The sequence below is a fragment of the Cynocephalus volans genome, chromosome 3 (assembly GCF_027409185.1).
Source record: "Cynocephalus volans isolate mCynVol1 chromosome 3, mCynVol1.pri, whole genome shotgun sequence".
Lineage (NCBI taxonomy): Eukaryota > Metazoa > Chordata > Mammalia > Dermoptera > Cynocephalidae > Cynocephalus > Cynocephalus volans.
In genome coordinates, this window is record NC_084462.1 from 52,378,268 (window position 1) to 52,404,320 (window position 26,053).

General features: G+C 36.2%; 1 protein-coding gene across 7 annotated transcripts in view; it reads left to right on the top strand.

The window, feature by feature from the left end:
* The window catches only part of AKAP13 (A-kinase anchoring protein 13), a 337,825-nt gene that overhangs the window by 236,323 nt on the left and 75,449 nt on the right, over positions 1-26,053 (top strand). For 4 of the 7 annotated variants that reach the window (XM_063091725.1, XM_063091728.1, XM_063091729.1 and 1 more), the window contains exons 9-13: positions 4,149-4,224; positions 9,336-9,472; positions 20,309-20,679; positions 22,899-22,952; positions 25,945-26,010. In XM_063091725.1, the coding sequence (XP_062947795.1) occupies positions 4,149-4,224; positions 9,336-9,472; positions 20,309-20,679; positions 22,899-22,952; positions 25,945-26,010 (704 nt within the window). The remainder of the gene's footprint in view (positions 1-4,148; positions 4,225-9,335; positions 9,473-20,308; positions 20,680-22,898; positions 22,953-25,944; positions 26,011-26,053) is intronic. The other 3 variants (XM_063091730.1, XM_063091732.1, XM_063091733.1) reach the window with 1 other exon arrangement.

A 26,053-nucleotide genomic window follows, 5' to 3' on the forward strand; every position in this document is an offset into this window, starting at 1 on the left:
GAGGAGGTGCTTGGAAGTTGTGAAGACTAAAACTTATTTTATATTTTATACTTCTGTTTGGGGGATGTATTTGTTTTCAGCTTTTTATTGAGGTGTAATTTGCATGTAATAAAATTCACCAGTATAAGTTTATACTTTGTTTAGTTTTGACAAATGTTTAAATTGTGTAATCCCTTCCCCATCATGACAGGAACTTTTCTGTCTGTCCCTTTGCAGTCAGTTCCTCCTGTCCCTGTTAATCACTAATATGCTTGCTGTCTCACTATGCTTTCTGTCACTACTTTAGAAAAGTTTTAGCTTTTCTAAAATATCATATAGCAAGAACCATATAGTAGGCAGTCTTTTGTGTCTGGCTTTATTTTATTTTATTTTATTTTTAGTTAGCATAATACTCTTGAGATTTATCCATGTTGTTTTGTGCATCAGAAGTTCATTCCTTCTTGTGGATCTGTAGCATTATATGAACCTGCTACAATTTGTTTATTCATTCACCAGTTGATGGCAATCTGGGCTCTTTGTAGTTTAGAGCTATCATAAATTAAGCTCCTGTAAAAATTCCAGGACAAGTCTTATTGTGAAAATGTTTTGATTTTTCTTGGGTAAATACCCGTTGAGTGGGATGCTGTATTCTGTGTAAGTATATGCTTGACGTTATAAGAAACTGCTAAACTGTTTTCCCAAGTGACTGTACTGTATTATTTTGCATTCTCCCAGCACCATTTCTGTGTTCTATTTGTTCCACATTTGCTAACTCTTGGAATTATCAGTCTTTAATTTTAGCTGTTCTAATGGATATGTACTGGTATCTCTTTGTGATTTTTGATTTGTATTTTCCTATTAATGATGTTGGATATCTTTTCCTATGCTTATTTGGGATTCTTATAGCTGCTGCTGCTGCTGCTGCTTTTTTTTTTTTTTTTTTTTTCTTTTGGCAGCTGACTAGTATGATGATTTGAACCCTATAGACCTTGGTGTCATAACACCAAGCTCTACCAACTGAGCTAACCAGCCAGCCATTTATATCTTTTTGGATGAAATGTGTATTCAAGTCTTTTGTCCATTTGAAAAATCATGTTCTATTATTGCATTTTAGGAGCTTTTTTGCTTCTCTTTGTTTGGTTTTGAGATAATCTGGGTATGAGTTCTTTAGCAGATAGGTGTTTTGTAAGTATTTTCTCCCAGTCTGTAGTTTGTCTTCTTATTTTCCTAACAGTGGCTTTTGAGGAGCAAAAGTTTTTAACGTTGATGTAGTTGAATTTATCAGTTTTTTCCATGCTTTTTTTTTTTTTTATGTTACTAAGAAATCTTTGCCTAACCCAGGGTCTCAAAAAAATGTTCCCCTATGTTTTCATCAGAAGATCTGTAGTTTTTGCTTTAACATTTAGTTACATAATCTATTTTGAGTTAATTTTTATAGATGGTATAAGGTTTGAGATTGGGGGAGTTTTATTTGTTTGCATATGGATATCGAGTTGTTGCAGTAGCATGTTTGTTCATAAGACTGTTCTTTTCCCCATTGAAATATCTTGGCATCTTTGTCAAAATCAGTGGGCCATATCTGTGAGGGTCTGCTTGTGAATTCTCTCTTCTCTTCCATTGATCTGTTATGTCTGCCTTTACACCAATACCACACAGGCTTGATTAGTGTAGGTTTTATAGTAAGTCTTAAAATCATGTAATCAATTTGGGGAGAATTTATTGAGTTTTCTGATCTATGAACATAGTAATCTCTCTATTTATTTTAAGCCTGCTTTAATTTCTCACAGCAGTGTTTGTAGTTTTCAGAGTACAAGCCTTGCTCATATTTTCTTAAAATTATCCCTAATTATTTTCTATTTATATTCTATTAAGTGTTATTGCTTTTACTTTTAATTTCTAATTGTTCATTGGTAGCATATAGAACTAGTATTGTTTTTGTGTTTTGTTTTCCTACACATGAATTTTCTAGATAGTCGTACCTTCGGCGAATAAAGAAAATGTTACTTCTCTCTTTCCATTTGTATGCATTTTACTTCTTTTTCTGCTTTACTGCACTGGCAAGAACCTCCAGAACAATGCTGAATAAAGGTGATGAGAGTGGACATTTTTGTCTTGTTCCTAATTGCAGAATGACAGCATTTAGTCTTTAACCTTTAAGTATGATGTTAATTGAAGGATTTGTTTGTTTGTGGATTTTTTGTGTGTGTGGTTTTTTTTTTTTTTTTTTTGGTGGCTGGCCGGTAGTGGGATCCAAACCTGTCACCTTGGTGTTGTAAGGCTATACTTAACCAACTGAGCTAACTGGCCACCCAGATATAGATTTTTTTTTATTAATGCCTTTATCAGTTTGAGGAATTTCCTTTCTGAGAGTTTTATCATTTAATAGATGTTGGATTTTGCCAAATTCTTTCATCTATTGATGATCATTAGTTTGTGAGTTTGGGGGTCTATTTTAATAAATTGATTTTTTGAATGCTAAATCAGCCTTGCATTCCTGGGATGAGCCCACTTGGTCATGACATGTTTATCTTTTATCTGTTGCTGGATTCAGTATATCTAAAATTTCATTTAAGATTTTTACATCTGTGTTCCTGAGGAATATTGATCTGTAATTTCTTATGTCTTTGTCTGGTTTTGGTGTTGGAGTGATGCTGGACTCACAAAATAAGCCGTGTACTATTTCCTCTTCTATTTTCTGTGTTTGCGTAGCATTGGTATTATTTCCTCCTTAAATGTTTGGTGGCATTCACCACTGAAGCTATCTGGTCCTGGAGTCTTCCTCATAGGAAAGTTTTAAACTGTGAATATAATACCTTTAATAGAATAAGGGTGTTCAGGTTAACTGTGTCTTCTTGAGTGAATTTTGGTAGTTTGTGTAGTTTGATGGAATGTTTCCGTTTTATCAAACGTGTTGAATTTATTGCAGTAAATTTTTCATAATATTCCTTTATTACCCTTTCAATGTCTGTAGAATCTATAATGATATCTCTCTTTAATTCCCGATACCAGTAATTCATAACTTTTCTTTTGTTCTTGATTAGCTAGAGTTTTGTTGATATTATTGAACTTTTCATGGGACCAGCTTTTGGTTTCATTAATTTTATTGTTTTTCTGTTTTCGATTTTATTGATTTGTGTTCTTTATTTTCCTGTATCCTGCTTGTTTTGTGTTAGTTTGCTCTTTTTCTAGTTTCTTAAGGTAGAAGCTTAGATCACTGATTTGAGACCTTTCTTCTTTTGTGATATAGGCATTTAATGTTATAAAATTTGCTATAAGCATTGCTTGAGTTGTATCCCACAAATTTCTATATGTGGTGTTTTATTTTTATCCAATTCAAAATATTTTCTAATTCTTAGTATATCTTTGATTCATGGGTTATTTAGAAAGTATTTTTAATTTTTAAATATTTGGGGTTTTTCCAGATATCTTTTGTTTTGGGTTTCTAAGTTAATACCATTGAGGTCAGAGAACATACTTTTTATGATTTTAATCCTGTTAAATTTGAAACTTGTTCTATGCTACAAAATATGTAGGTTTGTTTATTTTGAGATTTGTTTTATGCCACAGAATATGACTGTTTCATGTGTGCTTGTAAATAGTGTTATTATTGGGTGGAATGTTCTGTATGTGTTGTCTAGGTCAGATTGGTTTTTGTTTTTTAAGTTTGCTATATCCTTACTGACTTTGTGTCTACTGTACTTGTTTTATTAATTAGAGACTGTTGAAATCTTCTATGATAATTTAAAAAATTACTTCAAATTTAATGAAAGTCGAGGGTTACAATGTTAAGATGGTTGGTTGTTGTAACTTATTTTTGGTTTTTTTGTTGAAAACTAGAACATCAAATATATATTTTAATATTTGGTCAGTTTTATCTGTTAACTTTGTTTTTATTCCACCCTTGGTCTGCACCAAGCCTCCCTCTTTACATATCTTTTCCTGTTGCTTTTGTATGCCTAACTTTTATTAACAGTCTTTTTAGAGCCTTCATTGAATACAGATTGCCTTGGTTGTATTGTGAAAAGTTTTTTTTTCTTGACATAATTTTACCCACCTTACAATAAAATATTAAAGAAAAAGGTAGTGTTGGTACAGCACCTGCTGTACTTTCAGCACCTGCAAAGTCATCCCACATTACTGTTTGAAACTCTGTTTTCCTCTTCCTTCAGATAAACCGAGAAAGCTGGTGTACTATACAGCCATGCCCTGATGCAGTATCTCTTTTGGCTTCCAAGCAAAGCCCAGGTAAGCAGAGATTTTTCATTTTCCAATTTGCCTGAATAATTACATCCAAAATGTCCATTTTCTAGAGCTGAAGTCCCACTCTAATAACAGATCATCTGATTTTGAGATCTGCCCTTCCTTTGTTTGTTATACAGTAAATCAGAGGAAGGGATATATATGATTTGGGATTGTAGGCATTTTGTCTCACAATTAAAGATGAGTACATGTAATTACCTTAATTTCATTTTAGTAGTAACAGACTTCATATGTGGCTTTATGACTTATTGATTCATTTGTTGAAGGCATCTGTGCTGTGCATGTACATATGATACAGGTTTTTTAATTTAGTAAAACTATATATACGTCTTTTTAAGGACTAAACTTGTGGTTCTCAGTTTTGTCTGCACATTGGAAATATCTGAGTGAGCAAGCTTTAAAAATATACTGATGCATGGGTCCTACCTTCTGAGATTCTGATTTAAATGGGCTGAGGTGGCCAGGGCATCAGAATCTTTATAAGCTCCTTTTGGTTACCCTACTGTGTAGCCAAGGTTGAGAACCAGTTACACTCTGGAAGCATTATCAGGGATTGAGTCTTTCCTTAAGCGCCTATGTGATATTAGTTAACAAAGGATGGGGGTAAGAAGCTTTTTAAGACCTGGCTTGTTAATGACACAACACATGACTTGTGGTTACTTAGGATTCCCAACTTTTAACTCAAGTTCAGCCACTAATTCTCTGTGGTATAAGGTATGTTTCCTAATGTCTGTGTGCTCTATTTTCTCCTATCTGTAAAGTGTTACTAGCTTGCCTCATTGGGGGGTATTGTACTGATGACATGGTAAGTAATTGTATGTCACTGTGCCTGTTCCTGTAGCTGCTAGGTGAATACTAGTAATTTGCATTCTGGGTTCTTGAATTGCTGAACCCAGCAAAGCCTCTGTTTCCCTTCTCAGTTTTTACTGACCTGCTTTAAGAATTACTGAGTCCTTCTTATTTGCTGGTCTTATAGAAACAGTTTAGCTGTAGGTACCCTGAAGTGTAGTATTAAATTTAAAAACAAACTGTTCAAATCTTCAGTCTCCAGAGAGGTTTCCTACTGATTCTCAACTCTCTGACTTTACTACAAATAAAGTATTAAGAACAAACATGAAAAGCGTTTTGGTCTCTTTTTGTCTTCACTTTCTGAGAGAGGGGTTAAGGAATATTCTGATGCTATGGTTGTGTTTAGGGTCTCCACTTTTTATAAGACCAACCCTGTTCACCAACCACTTTCCCTATCCAACCCCATTGAATCTTATACTAAAAAGTGTACTACTTACTGTGTTTTGGTTCCTTAAACTGGGGCTTTTTCTAAAATTACTCTCAACCTCCCAAGCAGTGAAACATTTTGCCAAGTAGGGGTTAAATGAGGTTGCCTTACAGTTTGAATATTCATAGGAAGGAAATATCTCCACACATTGTAGTTTAATTTACTCATTTAGAGAAATGATTTTTGAACCTAGAGCATTTTCCCCAGGGCATGATCTTAAATTTTGTAATCCCCCTCTACACCCTAATCCCAAACATAAACAAGCTGGTCTTTTTAGAGTGATTACTTATAAACCTCAGTTTAATAAAATCCAAGGTCTGTATTATGCTACTAAACTTCAGACATGAGATTTTTATTTTAGTCATAGGTTTTTTTGTGAATTCCAGGTACTTTGTCTTAAAGGTTTCTTTCTTTTACTTTAAATACTTTTTCAGGACAGCCATGGTGTTAGACCAAACAAAATAATGTCTTTTAAATCATTTTGTATACTCTTCACTACTCAATAAATACAAGATAGGATTATGGTTAGCATGGTTTAACAAAGCCTAGTGGATGTTGCTGGTATTTTCCTACCATTCCCCAACTACAGTTTGTTTCCGTGCTTGTCATTTTAAATCCAGATAACTAGATAGCTAGCAGAACATGTACTTTTTAAAATGCTAATGGCTCATTGCACAAAAATTATAGACAGATTTATACATGGGTTATAAAACAGGACTGGCCCCATCTGTGCCCACCTTCAAGGTACTATCATCCACATACTTCTTGAATCACACACAGAAGGTTAATGAAGCCTTAACTTCATTATCACACACCTGCTGTGTGCTGAGGACCAGAGTTCCGGTTATATGTAAAAATCACTTCTAACTGTCACTACAACTCTTTTAATGGAGTTTCATCTGGTTTCACTGGTATGGAAGTGGAGACTTAGAGGGGTTAAACTACATCTTGCCTGGGATCTTTCGTCTAATAAGTAGTCAGACCTAGATTTAAGCCAGATCAGTCTAACTCTAAAACTAGTGCTCTTTGTTCTTGTTTACTCTTTGATAAGCTTCTCCACTTTATTCATTAGGAACATGACTTGTAGGAAGAAAAGAAAGATTTCATTAATTTTGAAAACTTATCAACACATGTGACACAGGGTGTGGATTAGCTTTGCCTTTAGAGATTGCCCCTGCCCCTCCCCCCCAACCTTATGGTGGTAGGGTTATATTGGTTTATATATAATATATATATTGCTTTGTATATAGAAGGACCATAGTCCTTTTCTCTCCCTTATTCCTCGTTTTTGTACTTTTCCCTCATCCCTACCCCAACAATCAACATTGTCTCACGCAGTATACTCTTATCCCAGACTTGGTTTGTGTTCCCTTGTAGTGCTGGCTTGGATTTATTTTCTGGGTGAGATATTCCTACCAGAGCTGAATCTGGATCTTCTCCGTGAATTTTCCGTTAGAAAATTCTTGAGCTGGTGTGTTTTCCAGTCTGGAATATGGATGTGGTCTGTTAAACTGCCAGCTGGACAGTTAGCAGCTCAGCACAGTTGCTGTGACAGCCCTTTCTTTTCTTGGTCAGCCTCCTTATTTTTCCCTCAGCCATGGAATTGAGTTTTTGATTTTTCCAAGTGGGGAAAGGGGAAGAAATAGATCACACCTATTAACTCCACCTAAGTTACTATATACTTTGTGAAATATGGAAAAAAACCTCTACCATACCCATAATTTTCAGTCCCTTAAAGGCAGGGCTGTTCCCATTGAACTAACACACAGAAATAGTTTGGACTGAGACTGAAATGGACTGAGGTCATTTTTTTTTAACTAGAAGTTTTTCAGATTGATCTATGGAGCCTGCCTCACTTCCTGTGGCATTTTTTGTTTAATTCTGTTTTGAAAGGGTCTCTTAATATGTTCATTTCAACCACAAGACTGTATACCCTTCCCCCCATGTACAAACAGTAAACATTTCCATTTATTTTGGTTCTTTCACAGTGCCTAGCCTAATGCCTAACAAATAGAAAAGGATATTTTATTGACAAGTGATTCATGATCTATACCAGTAAAATGCCTCTTTGACCCTTCCTTTAAGCTACCTCACTGGTACAGGACAAATAACTTATTGACTATTAATTATTAATTAGTTAACTGTTAATTAATTTAGATAAGAACATCTTCCTGATATCTTTCAACATATATATGTGTGTGCATGCACGCACACAAACACAAAATTACTCCAAGCATAGAATCTAAGCATCAAAAGAAACATTGGTAGTCCATTCTCTCCTTCTCCTCTCTGTGGATATTTTTTCTATAATATCTTGACATAATCGTTCACTCTCTGCTCCAGCTCTTCTGGTGAAGTGATACTGCTTTATGAGGCTGCCCACCTCATTGCCAGCAGCTCTGTTACAGTGGAGCTATCCAGCTTCCATGGTGGTCTTTGTTTTGCCTCAGGAACAGCACAGAGGGAATCTATGAATTTCCTTAGGCACATTTTCTTCACGCTCATCTGCAAGCTGAGTGCACCTCAGATGTTTCCACTGTTATGTCCTCATTACTGTGTATACAATTTTGTTTATCAGTGTTCTAATTTCAGTGTTATCTGTAAACAAATACAAATAGCACATAGTGACAAGACTGTCCCCATTTCGGGTTCCAGTATATTGTCTACTAATAAAGCCTAAAACTGTTAGTGACCTTTTTCTTTGTTCTGCTCTCACCTTGTATTGTCAGCTCCTTTTGAATTTGCTTTTGACCAAATACTTTTAGGTAGAGTTCTCATGAACTGCTGGGTTTTCTACTCTGTCCTTCATCACTTAGTGTCACCTGCAGATTTGATAACGTATGCGTGTGTTTGTTCAAATCATACATTAAAATGCTTACTAGAATGGAGAGGCATCACTTTTATCTTCAGAATTTCTTGAAGGAGGTTGATATCTACCTACTAAATTGACTCTTGGGTTCTTGGTTTCACCATCTACAAATCTCTTTAACCCTATTGCTACCAGGTCACGTGTCCCTTTTGTTTACAAATTTAATATAAGAAAATAGGTTAAAAATCTTGCTAATTTCAAGATACTAAGTATTTAGGATTCCTCTGTGTACTGATGTAATAGTTCTGTTAAGGATCTCTTCCTCTGGTTTGCCAGAGTCCCCATCCTAGTTATTGAACTAAAAACAGATTTTAGATGGTACATTTTTTTTACTTCGGCACATTATTGCCCCAGTATAAGATCTTTTTAAGGTTCCTACCTATTCCTAAAGTTAAATTATACTTCTCTTATTACTCAGTAGAACCTATAAGTTTAATATACTAATGTGTTTATTAGGTATGCTTCCACCCTTTGTCTTTTATCCCACTATTTTGAAAAGGTAACAAGTTTGCAGAAAGAACTTTAGTCTCAAAACAGAAATTGGTCACATACACTATCACATAGTTTCCTAGTAATGGAATTTGGATTTTGGTAGCAAAAGAAAAAAATTCCCTAACTACCAGGAGGAAAACATTACCATTTAGTTACCTAAACATAGGTAGAATATGATTCCAAATTGTCATTTTATCTTTTTGTATCTAAGATAAACATGGCAAACTTTTGACTGCCTTGTAGTAACTGTATCAAGCTAGAATTGGAGTAGCAGAGCTGAAAGCTTCTAATTTCACTGTGTTCTTTATAGCTTCTTAATAGTTTTTTAAAAAGAAAGAAAAAAAGTGAAAGCAGGATAGAAGAGAAGAAAGAAAGAGTGAGAGAGATTTAAAAGACTGGTTGCTAGGATGAAAAGACTGAATTTTTTTAAGGTATTAATTGATTAAATTTTCTTCTCAGAATGTGAGAACTTCCTGGATGTTGCACTGGGCAGAGAGTGTGCCTCAAAACAAAGCATACTTAAAAGAGAATCTGGGAGTGATTCTAACCTCTTTCACTCACCCAGTGAAGAAATGGACAGCATCATCTTCTCAAAGGTATTGGTGTTCCTTTCTTTCGTTTTTGTCTGGCAGCTCTCATGTTCCCATTTGGCCCTCCCTAACTCTTTTCCACCTTGTTCCTTTCTCTTGTGCTCATTGTCTTCCCAGGGCATATTGTTTTCCTCAGTTTGTGACTCCTGCTAGTAAGTTGTGATCCGGGTAGCCTTATAGGGTTTCACTCACTCTCAGAGGAGCGTAAAATACTCCCTTTTGGAGAAGGAAACTCCAGATTGCCAGGGCTTAGAAAAAGGCATTGGCCAAGTTTATTTTCAGCAGAATAGTGGCTGGTTACATGTGGGTTTTGAAGCTCACATTGAAGTTTTAAGAAGTGGAAGTTCCTTTAGAATGAATTAAGTCAGATGACAGTGAACACTTTTCAGTGGTCAGGAAGGGACCACAGCTCAGACTGTATGATGTCATGCGTATAAACTAACCATAGAGTAATTTCTGATTAATGTGTTTAGTCCTGAAGCTCGCTGCTGAAAGTGGTGATATCACCCCTCCTCATCTAGCTTGCTTAATTGGAACTTTCTAGATCTCTGCTAAGGAACCCAAACTTTCTCCCTAGTAAAAAGCTGAGCCACATGAATCAGCTCATGTTTGCATATAATTTGAGGCTATCTAAGACAGTGGGGGTTGGGGGTGGTTTGCTTGTGTTTGTTTCTAGTTGCAGCAAGTTCTGTTTTGTCCCCTTAGAAGAATAGAGGGCTTTCCCACAGCAGAGACAGCAAATAGTACTCAGTTATATGCTGCAAGTGGTTGTCTTAATAGTAAGGAGGTGAAGGGGCAGAAACGTTGTGGCAGCTGTGAAGAAGTCTGTTCCTTCCGGTTTTATGATGACTTTAGAGAAGTGGTAAGAGCAGGTGTGTTAGTGTGTGATTGAGTTATCCAAGATACTGTGATGATACTATGTTAAGAAGTTATGACAGAAGAATGGAGGCTTAAAGTTTCTGGAATTTTGGTCTGGAACATATTGAAGCCTTTGTGAATGTGCCCTGTGTACCTTCCTTTCATTTTGTTCAGCAGTCTCATGATCCCATTTGGCCTTCCCTAACCCTTTTCCCCCTTGTTCCTTTCTCTTATGCTCATTGTCATCCCAGGGTCCTTGGAAAGATTTATGGTACAAACCTCAGGATTTCTATCATTGTTTCTCATAGTGAGTTGACCCAAGTATAAAGTAAAAACTCCACACATTGGGAAGACCTTCCCTTCTCTGAAGCTATTTAGGAAGAGGGAACCAGTGTGTTTATTTAAAAATATCAAGATTTGGGTAATTTCCACTGTGACTTTGAGGTTTTAATTTTTCTTGCCAAGGGGAATACCATTCTGAAGGGACATGCCTCTTAAAAACATAATTGCTTTTGTCTGAGATAAACTGCTCGCATCTCTAAATTTTAGCTTTAAAATGGGATCATTGGTAATCACTGAAACTGGATCATAGATACATGGAAATCTGTTAAACATTCCTGTATGTTTGAAAGTTTTCATAGTAAAATTTTTTTAAAAATTGAATGCTTGTTTGCTACCTCCTAGATACACGACAGTTTGTCCCTGGATATTATCATCTCTGCAGAATGATAATTATTTCTGATTACTAAATTAAATTGAGAAGAGAATTAGAATTTCTTGTATTGTATCTAGTTATTCAGTCTTCCAAAAACGTTTAGGAGATTGTTCATAGAAGTGGCCTGTGCTAGATGTGGCAATTTTTTCAGGAAGAACAGACAGATATAATTTTTAAAAGCTAAGCATATTCCCCAAATAAACTTTTACCTACGTTTTCTACCAGTGTGCTCAGGGAAAAGCAGAAATAGTGGATGCACTTTCACCTCTTCATATGTATATGCAAATGTCTTAAATGACCTGGGAAGAGATTGGAGGGATTTTCCTCTTAGGATTTCTACTCTACCGAAGTGGTTCTGTTACTAAACCCAGGTCCAGCTACCTGCCACCAAACAGAAACAAAAGACTCAAAAGTCAAGTGTTGGTGAGAAGGGAGGGCAGCTTTATTCAGGATTGGTAACCTGAAGAGAGTTATTAAACTAACCCATCTGCTCAGCTCAGATTTACTGAGGGATTTCTTAGAGGAGGTGGAAGGAATGGAGAACAGGAGGGGGAAATATGTGTAAGGGGGCAGGTGCAAATTCTTGTCAGGACTCCCATCTGGCTGCTGTTCTCCTCCTTGACGTTATCTTAAGGTCCTGCAGGATTTTGATTTACTTTAGGATGGAGTCACTATAGCTTTATTGACATCTTCCTTGGTTTCTCAGGATCTGGAAAACAGCTCTATATTTATATAAATTATGTCATCCTGCCCCATAATCAGGGTTCAAAATATCAAGTCACCATGGGAAAAGAGGGAACTCAGAGAAATGTATGTTAAGCAAGTGTTTATGCTCTTATATTCTGCTAGACAGGCATATTCTTATTTCTGGGGATTCACCCAGCAAGTTTGCCTTGCAAACTTCCTCTAGCGCTGAGGCCTGCTTCAGCCCTAGGGAAAAGGATCAAATATGATCAAATATGGGGGGTCCTGCTGTTACAGTTGTGACTAGCAGAGGCTTTGTAATAAATGGTTTTTGTAGCATCAATAAAACCAAGGGCTTGCTTATGAAAGGAAAAGAGAGACAGAACTATTATTGACAGAGGGCTTACTATGCTTTAGGCATAGAACTGAATTTTTTACATATTTGATCTCATTTCATGTGCCCAGCAACCCTGACAGGTAGATGGTTTTATCTTCTGATACCCTTGGGAAAGTAGAGGCTCTGATTAATAAAGAAGTTTAACCAAAATTACTTAGCAGATATATAAAAGAATTGAGATTGCACCTAGGCCTGACTCTAAAATCTGTTCACTTTTGAACAGATTTTTTTATTTTGCTCTCAATCTCTAAAAACCTGCTCAAATAGCAAGCGATTTATGTAGAAGCATGGCATTGGCAGACAGGCCATCAACTACTTCCTTAAAAGTCTTCCACAGTGGTTATCCACACAACGTGTGCTATGAAATGTCAGAATGTCCCTGGGTTTTGTCCCTGGGTTTCTTCCCAGGGTCTCTTCCCAGGGTCTAACCCTGCTCTCCTTCCTTCTCTAAAAAATAATCTGTAGGCAAGAAAGACATTGCAACATCCTTTTCTCTGAACTGTGAATGATCCATTAGGTCACTTCCTGCAGCCGTTCCTGTGGCTCAGTGGTCTCTTTCACAGCTTGTAATGTTTGTCACAAACTTTTCACCTTAACCTTGTCTTTCCATTCAGTATACCTCCTGGTAAATATGACTCTTTGGTGAGTTTTACTAGCTTCATGTTTATTCTTATTAACATTTGCTGATTCCTAAGGTCTTTCTTTTCCTTAGATCAGCAGCATAAATTTAGATTTTGTTTTTAAAGTGAGAAATAATCCTGTGATTTTTTTGAGAGAGAAAGTGTTATCATAGAATATCCATGATCTAGGCCACTCTGTTATCCAAAAGGATAATTGAAGTCCACAGAAAATATTAATAGTTGCTGCCTCTTTTCCCAAACAGAGGTAAATCAAAACCCTTATACATGTTTTTTCTCCAGATTATAAGACATAGCTACAATTGATTAGAAAATAACTTCTCTAAGATACAAAACCTTAAGGGAACGTCCTTTCTTTCATGTGCTGTAGTTTGCTCCCAAGTACTTGATCACCAAGCCAAAAAAATTACCTTTTTTTAAAGAAAAACCTTTTAGGGATAAAAATAAAAATATTTACAGAACCCAAATTAGAAAAACTATAATTGCCTATGCACGTGTACTGAAATTATTAAAATTTCAGAACTATGAACAGGAATAATGCTTGTGTTAGTGGGTGATTATCCAAGATAAAACATTGTGCATAAATGGATTAAGTGATTGGCGTGTATTAGGTGTTTAAAATATGGGTTATTTTCCAAGACACACAATAGAGTGTCTTATGTATAATAAAATAAATAATAATAAATATTTAATGAATAAATGAATGAAAATGAGAGGACTGGTATTTTGGCAATATTAAGCATGATTCCCTCATGTCTTGATGAGCTGTGCAGCAGTTTTTATCTTTCTGTATATATGTGTATATAATGTTTATACGAGGGTACTTTAGAAAGTTCATGGAAAAGTGGAATTAAAAGATAATACAAATCTTTCTATGAACTTTTTGAAAACCCCTCATACTTCTCTACACGCACACATATGTTATACCTAGGTAGTCTACTTCTAGTTAAGAAAGCCAATCAGGCATTTTTTCCCAACAGTGTATTATGAAAATAGAGATTGAAGAATTATACAGTGAACACTCATATACTTACCACCTAGATTCTATAGTTAACTTTTTATTGTGTTTGCTTTATTGCATAACTGTGTATCTGTCCATCCTTCTATCCACCTACCAATCCACCTACATTCTTTGATGCATTTCAAAATAAGTTGCAAATATCAATACATTTCACCTCTAAACACTTAGAATTCAGTATTTGTTTATAGGTTGGCTTTTATTTTGGGTAAAATTTACATATAGTGAAATGCACAATATTGGGGTACCATTTAATGGCTGATGATAGATGCATTTATTCATCTTTGTAGTGGAAAGTTGCATCAGGATATAGACTATAAATATCACTTTTTTTTTTTTTTAAATTTTATTTTGTCGATATACATTGTGGCTGATTATTGCTCCCCATCACCAAAACCTCCCTCCCTTCTCCCTCCCCCGCCCCCCAACAATGTCCTTTCTGTTTGCTTGTCGTATCAACTTCAAGTAATTGTGGTTGTTATATCTTCTCCCCCCCCCCCCCCCCCGGTTTTGTGTGTGTGTGTGTGTGTGAATATCACTTTTTAAAGTTTCCTCATTCCCCTTCCCAGTCAGTCTTCATTCAAAATCTCTAGAGGCAACAACTCTTCTAATTTTGTTTTCCTACCACAGATGAGTTTTCCCTGTTTCAGAACTTCATATAAATGGAATCTAAATAATTTATTTGGGGTAAAGGCCTAGCAGTGGAATTATTAGATCATATGATAGGTATAGGTTTAGTTTTATAAGAAACAGACCTTTTTCCATACTGGTTGTACCGTTGTACTCTCTCACCAGTGAAATACGAGAATTGTAATTGTTCTATATCATTACTAACACTTGTAATTGTCTTGTTTGAATTTTAGCATTTCTGGTATGCATGTAGTGGTATCTCTCTTTATGGTTTTGATTTGCATTTCCTTGACAACTAATGATGTTAAACATATTTTCATATCGTTATTGGCTGTTCGTATATCTTCCTTTATGTAGTATCCATTCAAATCTTTTCTCATTTTAAAAAATTGGATTGTTTGTTTTTTTTGTTGTTGTTGTAAAGTAGGAGTTCTGCTGTGTATCCTGGATACCAGTCGTTTGTTAATTTATGTTCTGCAAATATTTTCTCCCAGACTGTAGCTTGCCTCTGTTTACTTTTGTAATGGTGTCTTGATGAGCTGAAGGTTTTAATTTTGATGGAGTGTAATTTATTAAATTTGATGGTTATTGCTTCCTGAATCCTGTCCTGTTATTGCTTTGCCTACCCCAAGTCTTAATGTTTTCCTTTAGAAGTTTTATAGTTTTAGCTTTTACATTTAGGACTAGGATCTATCTAAATTATATTCTAAATGTTTTAATAACAGCTTTGTTATTAAATCCGACCTATACCTAGAATCACCTGGAGAGCTTAATTATAAGTAAGTAAATAAATAAATAAGGTATGCCTGGCCCTTACCCCAGACCAATTACATTAGAGTCTTGAGTTTATTATTTAATCTTACTGAACGTCAGTTTTCTCACCTGTAAAATGGGAATAAGAATATGTCCTAAAGGGCCGACCCCGTGGCTCACTCGGGAGAGTGCGGCGCTGGGAGCGCAGCAGCCACGGGTTCGGATCCTATATAGGGATGGCCAGTGCGCTCACTGGCTGAGCGCGGTGCGGGCAACATCAAGCCAAGGGTTACGATCCCCTTACTGGTCACACACACAAAAAAACAACAAAGAATATGTACTAAATAGAATGGTCGTAAGGACTAAAAAATACATCTAAATCACTTAGCATAGAGCCCTATGTATGATGGTTAGCCAGTAAATAATTATTCAGATTTATGTCATAGTTATTTTGCACATATATTTTAGAAATAGTAATAGTGTCTCAGGCTTTATGTAGACAGCATCATCATTTTATTTAGACCTTTTTATTTATTTTTTAGCTATATAATTATTTTGTAATTAAAATCTCCCTAGTTTATTTGACCTGTAATTAAGCAGAACAGAGTCCTTGGGTCACTCCATCCACTCCACTGCTGTTTCTAAAGCCAGAGCTATCCATTTAAAGTTGATTCTTGTGGGCTGGCTGGTTAGCTCACTTGGTTAGAGTGTGGTGCTGATAACACCAAGGTCAAGGATTTGGATCCCCATTCTGGCCAGCCAAAAAAATTAATTGCTTAGAGGGACCATTCTTTGCAAGCATTCTTTGAATCTTGTGAACTTTTGCTAGCCAGATGCTTTTTGCAGATTTTCAAGATTATATGAGCTCTAAGGAAAAAGGAGCTGGTGGTAGAAATGATACTTTTTTTGTGTGCTTCCATCCTCCCATATGCAGTGGGAAAATCAATTATGAAAACTCAGGGGAAGACGGTTTCATGTGTTAATTTCACGTATAAACTCAGCCTTAGTTTGCCCAGTATGTTCTTTCTCACATACATAACTCCTACCCTATTCCTTCTCTCTTATGTCCACCTTTCTAGGTTTCTTCTATTACTTTGTCCTAACCAAGTCTTAATACATCTCTAATTTGTATTTACCAGAGAATTATGTTTTGGCCATCTGCTTATAAGACTAGAAATACCACCTAGTTTTAACTCCATGTAAATCAGATGTTGTAGTTAAAAATTACTGTCATTCCTCCAGACAATCAAGGGTAATATTTTAAGTCCCTGAAAGTCGTTTAATTAGCAGGCAATTTAAGATAAATGATCTCTCTGAAGAAAGACTGACATAACTTGAGAACTCTTTAAGAGGCACTTTAGATCTTAGGCATGGAACATTCTGTTATGTATCAGAAGCCACAACTGTTTTTTCCTTCTAATATATAAATGGAAAAACAGCATTCCTAAAACCCAGTACTTTTTTAGTGCAGGGAGGGAAGGTAGAAGGAATGGTTCTCTTATTTGACAGAGTTCTTTAAGAATTTCAGCACTAATAGATTCAGGGACTGGAGAGGAAGTTTCTTTCAAAAAATTCAAATGTTTAAAAAACACTGCTTTTTTTTCCCACTGTCATCCATGCTTTGGGGGAGGGGGGTGCTCCTGGCCAGTAGGAGAACTGAACTCTTGATCTTGGTGCTACAAGGCTGTGCTCTAACCAACTTAGCTAACTGGCCAGGCCTGTCATCCATGTTTTAAATAGACAGTACCTATCAACAGGCCTTATATTAACTTCTAACCTCTTTATATCTCAAGATCATCTATTTATTTAAGTCTTTCATATTAGATAGAAAGGCAAAATGAAAAAATGACTTATCTTTAGTCACAAACGTAGCTATAGAAAAGTCAGGAGTGTATTCTGGGTTTCATTTCTGGTTAAGCCACTGACTATTTTCTGCTCTGCAAAGATAGTGTAAAGACACGATGAAGTTGGAAAACTTTTTTTAGAGCACTTAAAAGTCTTGGGGAAAAGTAATTTAGATCCTTCTTTAGATTCAGCCCAAGATTAAAGAAAATCATTTGCCTTAGTCTTTAATAGTTGAGCTCAGTTCTGAGTTTTGCCCTGTTTTTCCTTTTTCAGGTAACAACCACCAGCTCATAATAAGAGTTGAATGGTACAGTAAAAATACTTGAGTATAAGAATATCATACTGGGGCCGAGCCCGTGGCGCACTCGGTAGAGTGCTGCACTGGGAGCGCGGCGACGCTCCCGCCGCGGGTTCGGATCCTATATAGGAATGACCAGTGCACTCACTGGCTGAGTGCCGGTCACAATAAAACGACCAAAAAAAAAAAAGAATATCATACTGTGTGAACTTTATTTTTTTTTCAGGAATGCAAGACTGAAAAAATCGTGTATTTACAGTGAAGACTTCCTATTCATATTTCAGTGAGATCAGAGTTAAAAGCACACACCAGGAAATGTAGCACACATCAGGAAAAAAGGCTATATTGAGAATTATTTTAGACAAGTCTTTCCTTTAAAATATGTATAAATAGTCCACTAAAGATTTTCCCATTTTGTCTTAATATCTCACAAAAAGGCAGATTTATTCTTGTTTTATGAGTTTCAGATTCGTAAAGTACCAGAGAAATAGCAGGATTTTTTTTCAAGGCAATGTCTTTGCAAAACTAGATGCCAAAGTGAAGAAGCACCTGTTCTACTGTCTGAATAATTTCCAAGCTGTGAAGTGCTAATGTGTAAGAAGAATATATAATAAATGGATAAAGGGAAACTTTAACTCAGAGCTTTTATTCCCTTTGAAGCCTTTCTTGAGTGTTTTAGAACAGGCCTGTCATACATTTTGCTTTATTGATGACCATTCTGCTTGTTCCTTGGTATTGTTTTGAGAATTAGAAATTTAGGCAGCTTTGGGTGAATGTATTAGTTTGCTGTGGCACTAAACAAATTACCACAAACTGGGTGGCTTAAAACAACAGAAATTTATTCTCTCATTGTTCTGGAGGCTAGAGGCCCTAAAATCAACATGTCATCAGGGCTGCTTTCTTTTTGGAAGCTCTGAGAATCTGTTCATGCCTCCTTCCTAGTTTCTGGAACTTGTAGGCAGTCCTTGGCATTCCTTGGGTTGTAGATGTATCACTCCAATCTCTGTCTCTGTCTTCACATAGCATTCTCACATGTTTCTCTCTGTGTATTTTGTCTTATTAAGGACTCCACTCATTGGATCTAGGGCCCACCCTACTCCAATATGACCTCATCTTAACTGATTACATTTGCAAAGACACTCTCTCCAAATAAGATCACATTCTGAGAAGGACACATAGTTGAAGAGGACCCTATTCCACCCAGTATAGTAAGGAAGCTAAGATAGTCTAGAAGTTTATGACCATTTACATTTTCCTTCTCTGTGGAGAGTGGCTCCATGAAAAAGGACCCTTTAGAATGCCACATCAATCTCTCATCAACTTTAAAAAAGTAGTAATTTTTTTGAGGAACCTCCATACCATTTTCATAGTCCTCAAACAATTGCAGATAGATCTACCATACGACCCAGCTATCCCACTGTTGGGAATATACCCAGAGGAATGGAAATCATCAAGTCGAAGGTATACCTGTTTCCCAATGTTCATCGCAGCCCTCTTTACAATAGCCAAGAGTTGGAACCAGCCCAAATACCCATCATCAGATGAGTGGATACGGAAAATGTGGTACATCTACACAATGGAATACTACTCAGCTATAAAAACGAATGAAATACTGCCATTTGCAACAACATGGATGGACCTTGAGAGAATTATATTAAGTGAAACAAGTCAGGCACAGAAAGAGAAATACCACATGTTCTCACTTATTGGTGGGAGCTAAAAATTAATATATAAATTCACACACACACACACACACACACACACACACACACACACACACACACACACACACACACACACACACACACACACACACACACACACACACACACACACACACACACACACACACACACACACACACACACACACACACACACACACACCCGGGGGGGGGGGGAAGAAGATATAACAACCACAATTCACACACACACACACACACACACACACACACCCGGGGGGGGGGGAAGAAGATATAACAACCACAATTATTTGAAGTTGATACGACAAGCAAACAGAAAGGACATTGTTGGGGGGGAGGGGAGGAGGGAAGGAGGTTTTGGTGATGGGGAGCAATAATCAGCCACAATGTATATCGACAAAATAAAATTAAAAAAAAAAAAATAGTAATTTTATTTTAAAAAATACCTACCCTGTTTTAGAATTCACTTTGTGAAGCATGGCTTTATTTTACAATGTGACCCAATAAAGGGACTTTTCTGATACTGACATTGAGATTTTATTCTTGCAGGATTTTCAAAAGATGATCGAGATAACAAAATAGGCAGTTTGAGTTGAAGTTGATCTGGGTTCAAATCTTGATTCCCCCATTTCCAGAACTGATTATTTTATGTGTGATTTGGCTGCATAACACTCAACCAGTTCTCAGTGAAATGAGAAAAGGGGATAGCTTTCTTCCATTTAGGTATTTGTTACGGGTGTTTAGGCATTTATGACATACTTTAGGTGGGGTCGTAAGCTATTCTGCATTTTTTAAAAGGGCACTAAAAATAATCCCAGACTTGATTTTGGAACATTAACTTCAGCACATTATTATTGTAACCAAGCAGACTGCTTTGTTTTCAATTAAAGCTTGTGAGGAAAAAATTAAACCTAATGTGATATGAATTTTGAGTTTTCATGAAGCAGAAATTCCAGAGACAAATGGGTTCCCTTCATTTCAGTTGATTCTATTGACTGAAAGAACTGATCTGTTAGATTTTTTTTCTCTGTAAGAAGGAAAAAATGATGTACTTCTAGTCTAGTACCTCTAGTAAGAGGATACAAGGAAGATAGACCTAGACCATTTCTTTACTGGAGGTCGAGGGGATTTGAATCAAACTGTTATCATGCTTTTAACAAAAACCAAGTCTATGTTTGTTTGAAGCCAGTTATGGTCTTGCCCATCTCGGAACAACGATGAAGCCATTGGCTTGATCTGGAATAACAGAGGCTATCTGCTTGGTCCTGCCAGTTCCAACCATGCGTGCTTTCTCTCCATTACAGCCTGAGGAAGAGCAGTCGGCCTGTGATATCACTGGATCCAGTTCTTCCACTGATGACACAGCTTCCCTGGATCGACATTCTTCTCATGGCAGTGATGTGTCACTCCCCCAGATTTCAAAGTTGAACAGGTCCAGAGATCAGCAGAGCCTTGATGGCTTCTACAGCCAAGGGGTGGGAACTGAGGGTCGAGAAAGTGAGAGTGAACCTGCTGGCTCAGGTGAAATGGAAGAGGAAGAGATGGACAGCATCACTGAAGTGCCTGCAAACTGCTCTGTCCTGAGAAGCTCCATGCGCTCTCTGTCCCCTTTCCGAAGGCACAGCTGGGGTCCCGGGAAGAATGCAGCCAGTGATGCAGAAATGAACCAGCGGAGGTGAGATGAGGGGCCATTTGTTTAGTGTCTCAATCTGTATCTGCTTGCTTTTGAGAAGTTTCTGATTTGGTATTATTGTTGATAAAAGATTTTAGGAGATACCATGATATAGAAGAAAGAATAGGCTTTGGAATCAGGAAAATCTGTGTTCAAACTCTAGCTCTATAATTTTCTATATAGGTGACCTTGGGAAAGTCACTTGACTCCTCTGAGCTTTAATTTTCTCATCTGCAAAATACCTGCCTTTTAGAATATTTATAATAATAAAGTGAAATATGGTTGTTGTATAGTGAGCATCTCATGAATGGTAATGTTTATTCTTGCCAGATTTGTTAATGAAATTCATGAATTAGAAAATATTGGAGGGAATAGTTTCATGGCAATTTGAATTAAGAAATAAACATGAAGTCTTGCAGTCTTAACACATCCAAGTCTTTCAAAGTGCTTCCCAAGAATTAAAGCAGTGTTTCTAATACAGAAAGTTTTGGTAAGTCTAAATTATCAGTGTTTAATAAGAGAGCATAAGACTTATTACATGTCATTAAATTATTGGTATTCTGCTGTGTGTCCTATGGTCTTGGGTACTTTTTAGAAGTGTGACCCAGTCTTAGTCCTTTAGTTTGGAAGCAGGCTATAAGAAGATAAGTTAGATTTAGCTTCTGATCACTGGCTGCCTAGATGAATTTAAGCAGGTGGGTTTAGCTCGGAAGAATGAGTGCCGTAGTATCTACTGTATTTACGAGGGACTGCTTATTCCAAAGCTACTTTCTTAATGAGGAAGAGCAGCTAAGGGAGGAGGCTGACTTGTTTCAAAACAACTGATATAAACAGTTCAGTTGGAGCTATTATTTGCTTATTATTCAACTTCCTTATAATATTACGGCTGTGAGTACATGTAATCTAATCACATTCATTCACTCATTTATTTTCATCAACCAACATAAACTGAGCACCCACTAAGTGCCAGGCACTCACTGTTCTAGGTTCTAGATATACAAAGGTGAACAAGACAAAGTCTCTGCCTTCATACACTTCACTGTAATACCTTACACTTTCCTAATTTGCTAATCTTTTCAGACTTCTTTTATAACCCATTATCTCATGCAATTTTTCAATCCTCTCCATGAGTCAGGTGATATTATCCCCATGTTTGCAGATGAGAACATTGGTACCAATAGTTTATATCATTTACCCAAGGTCAGTAAAATCCAGGTTTCTGGGCTCTTAGCCACATGTTCTTTCTACAATTCCCTATTATTCTATGGTTGAGTTCAGGATACTAACCTTAAGAATAAGCAGTATGCTTTATCTGCTATGTAGTTTTTTTATATACATTTGAAATCCTAGGTTATATAAAAAGCAATTTCTAAACACTTTCCTTCCCAATTTTATTCATGCTGTACTTTTTTAGCATTCACAACAATAGAAAATATAAGGACATGGGGAATGATCCCTACAGCCAGAGTTGTCATCTTGAAGCAAGGGTAACTTCTTGACAGGACATCCTTGTCTTCAATAACAGTATCAAAGAATGAGGGTTTATTTTATACTTAATCCATTTTTTTATATAACACTATGAATCCCTTTGTCGTGAATTGATTTCAGAGTTTCATGTGACTGTATGGATCATGTAGCTCAGATGAGGAAATTGAAGCTCAGATTAAATGATTTACCCAAAATGACTTGGTGATCTTAAGACTGAATTGAGACTAGAACCTTTCAACTTGCATGATGTCATGGGATCTCCTGTTTGAACTTAGCATTAAGGATTACCTAGCACCACTGTCCTAATACCTCTGGACATAATGTAATGAGAGTTAGGTTTTAATTATCACTTTAATTTGTTTGACGAATTCTTATGGTATTACCTGCATACAGTGTAACCTGAATTTCAAAGTCTTAAGAAAGAAAACCCTATTAAAGTTTTGAATGGTAATTTTTTTCTGATCCTTTTACTTTTATAATTTAATAAACTTTAAAACTTGTCATCTAATTAATTCCTCGGAGCAAGGAGGAAGCAAAGTAGTCCTCCACAGAAATTGTCAGGACTTGTTAGTTTTGATATTTTTCTCATTCCATATTCTTTCATTCTCTTACCTCCTATGCTATGTCTCTTTGGGAATTATCTCTTTTGCCAGTATGGTGTCTGTATGTTTCATGCATTTGTATCCCATTTTGTTTCACCTGCAACACTGACCTCTTCCACCATTCATTTTCAGTTCAATGCGAGTTCTTGGGGATGTTGTCAGGAGACCTCCCATTCATAGGAGAAGGTACAGAGTTCACTAACTTGATGAACTAACCATGTCACTTCTGAGCATATACTAACAATCATCTCATTCTGCTTAATCCATGATTGGACAGTGTGTTTTTAAATAATGTCATGTATAACTCAGGCAAATAAAATATAGGTACTTATTAATTGCTGATGTCCATTTCATATGAAATGGTTTCTTTAATCTGGAGTTTTTTTCCTAGTCTACCTTTATCTCTTTAAAAAATTTTTTAAAAGTTATTTTTTCCATCTTGCGCTTATTGGTGTTTAGATGACTTTGATAACAGGTTCTCACCCAACTTTTTCTAAGAGAATTCAAAGAATTGTCTATATTGTGCCTATTTAATTTAATGGAGTCTGGGGAGTACTTTTTTTTACTGTCACCAGAAAAGAACCAGAAATAAGTGTGTACTCACGCATAGGCCCTAAAATATTTTCAACACATTCTTTAATAATATGATGAAAGACTTTATTACTAGGCCACCTGGTGGTTTCCCTTTCACTGTTGGTATAGTCATTTTGTAAAGCAAGTAAGGAGCATAAGTTGATCTTCCAGTCTTTCAATTCCTTACTTATTTGTCAGGTAAAATTTTGAAGCTAAAAGTATGTGATTTGTAAGCTGAGAAGTTATTGCTTGTCAAAAAATGCTGATTTGCTTTGAATTTTCCAAATGCTGAGTTTTGTTTTACTTTTATTATTCAGAAGTCTTCAGTGATCTTTTCTTCCCTCGTTTGGAAAGCATTTAGAAATCCAGAAATTATGGTTGTATTACTGTAAGCTTCTCATACTAAGAGACATTTTTTAAAGAGGTAGTTTTAACTATTAGCTGAACCTGTTTGTTGGGAAGCAGGCAAGTAGTGATCTTTCTTTCCTACTTTCTCTTTTTTAAGTGGATGATTCCTTTAATTCCAGATTTTAGGCAAAAAATTAAGCTTAAATTCAGATTTCCCATGGATCTCCGATAACCATACTGGTTAAGAGGCTCTTCAGTGGAGCAAGTTGTTAAATGTCTTTTCCAGTAGAAGGTATCAAAAACTTTTGGAGATAATATTTGGCTCTCTATTAAGTTGTTCAATATGAATGTATTAAAAACATGCATTTGATGACAAGGTGGAAGATGGGAGGGTGCTGGATGCAGTCCAAATTAGCATATAGATAGAAGTGTCATAAACAACTTCAGGTAACAGTTTCACCCTTAGTGAAACTTTTCTTTGTAGGAAGAACATGATGTATAATTAAAAATTTTGTGAAATTGAAATATTCCAATAAGTATTAAACGGTGGGAAGAGGGATATTTATTTTTAAAGAAATCTAGTACTTCCTAAATCTCAAAATAAAGACAAAGAACCTTTGTAGTATTACCCCAACTAACTGGGGGGGGGGGGTGGTTATGAAGTTAATAATTTTAAGATTTTAAGAACTGGACTTCTGAGTCTAGTGTGTGTGTTTGTAAACTGTCGTCGTCCCCCCCCCCCCCCCCCCCATAAATTGTATCTTCTACTCAAAAATTGTCAGTCTGATTCCACTTAACAGACTAGGGATGTGTCTCAGTTTGTATTTCTACTTTCTGCTTTTGTATTTGTGAATTTTATACTATTAATGTAACCTGATTTAAAATGTTTTATACTGTTTAAATTATTTTTAAGTGATATTTTAAAGATTTACTTTTAAAAGAACCATAGGGGTAGCTCTTATATCCTCCCATCGTTTTCTTTGTCTCCTTTCCTCTGCCAAAACCTCCCCGACAACAAAACAGAGTTATTAGATGTATTCAGGTGAGGCATTCTTGGTGTCTGCATGCCTACCTGTCTGCAGAATTCATGAGGGAGCTGAGTGGTTTCACTGTTGTTCAGCTCTGTTTTTTGTATTCAGGTGAGGCATTCTTGGTGTCTGCATGCCTACCTGTCTGCAGAATTCATGAGGGAGCTGAGTGGTTTCACTGTTGTTCAGCTCTGTTTTTAACCCCCTTCTGAAAACTGAAGCACATCATGTAGAACGTTAAGGCCCAAATAATAGCAGTGTACTTTTTAAATGATAGCTTTTGTTAATCAAAAATCTGGATCTATTGATGCAGTTCCCTTTACAGAGTACTTGATATTTTGAATTGGTGCTTTTTTTAGCTGGTTATATTTACTTAGCATTTCCAACCTCAGATTTTCTGTCCCTGCTGCTTGAGAATAAATGATCAGTATTAGGATACTCAAGGAAGTAGACAATCAAATGGATTTTTTTTTTTAAATCTTGTGGCGAAAATGGATACAAACTTAAAATTAAAGACACAATTCTAATTCAGTACCATAGAATTATTTTTTTCTTTTAAAGAAAAAAAGTACTTCATTATCATTAAAATACAGCTAAATGTGACCATTGTTATGCTTTATCTTTAGCATTAGAACCCAGTGAGTAGGGTTTAAAGATGGATGTGTTGACAAGAGTTTTCTTATCCTGAAAGATTTATGAATTGTCTGATTTAGATGGATAATTAATGGAAACACATGAAAAAAACTGATAACTCAGTGAAGCCCACCCCAATGCAGTTTGTCATTGTTCCTTTTAGTCCAGGATTAGAGAGATATTGTGAGTAAGAGTGACTTGAGAGCTGTGGGGTGGATACAGATATTGTCCCCAATAGTGGAAGTTGAAATACCCCTCTGAGAATGTCTGAGGTGGAAGCCATGCGTGGGGTGGGCTCTTTTCCAAGAGTTCACTAGAGAAGGAATTGTAGGGTTTCAGGTTGGACTGGTTATCCTGTGAAGAGTTCACATAGTCTTCACTAAACATTATTTAGATGGGCATCAGTAGAACAATTTTAAGTTTCCATGGTTCTTCTAACCTTTTTCTAAATTCTCACTGATACGTTCCTAAATTTTTTGATAATTAAATAAATCCATCTGTCTCTAACTATGCCCTTTCTTTTTAACCTAGTAACCCCCTCCCTGTTTCCTCTTTTCTCCCTCCATTTCTTTTTCTGCCTTTGATGTCATCCCCAGTATGAGCTGGTGTCCCTCTGGTGTGCAATACTCTGCTGCCCTGAGTGCTGACTTTAATTACAGAAGGTACAGTATTTTTACATGTCCAACTATCACATGGGGAAACATA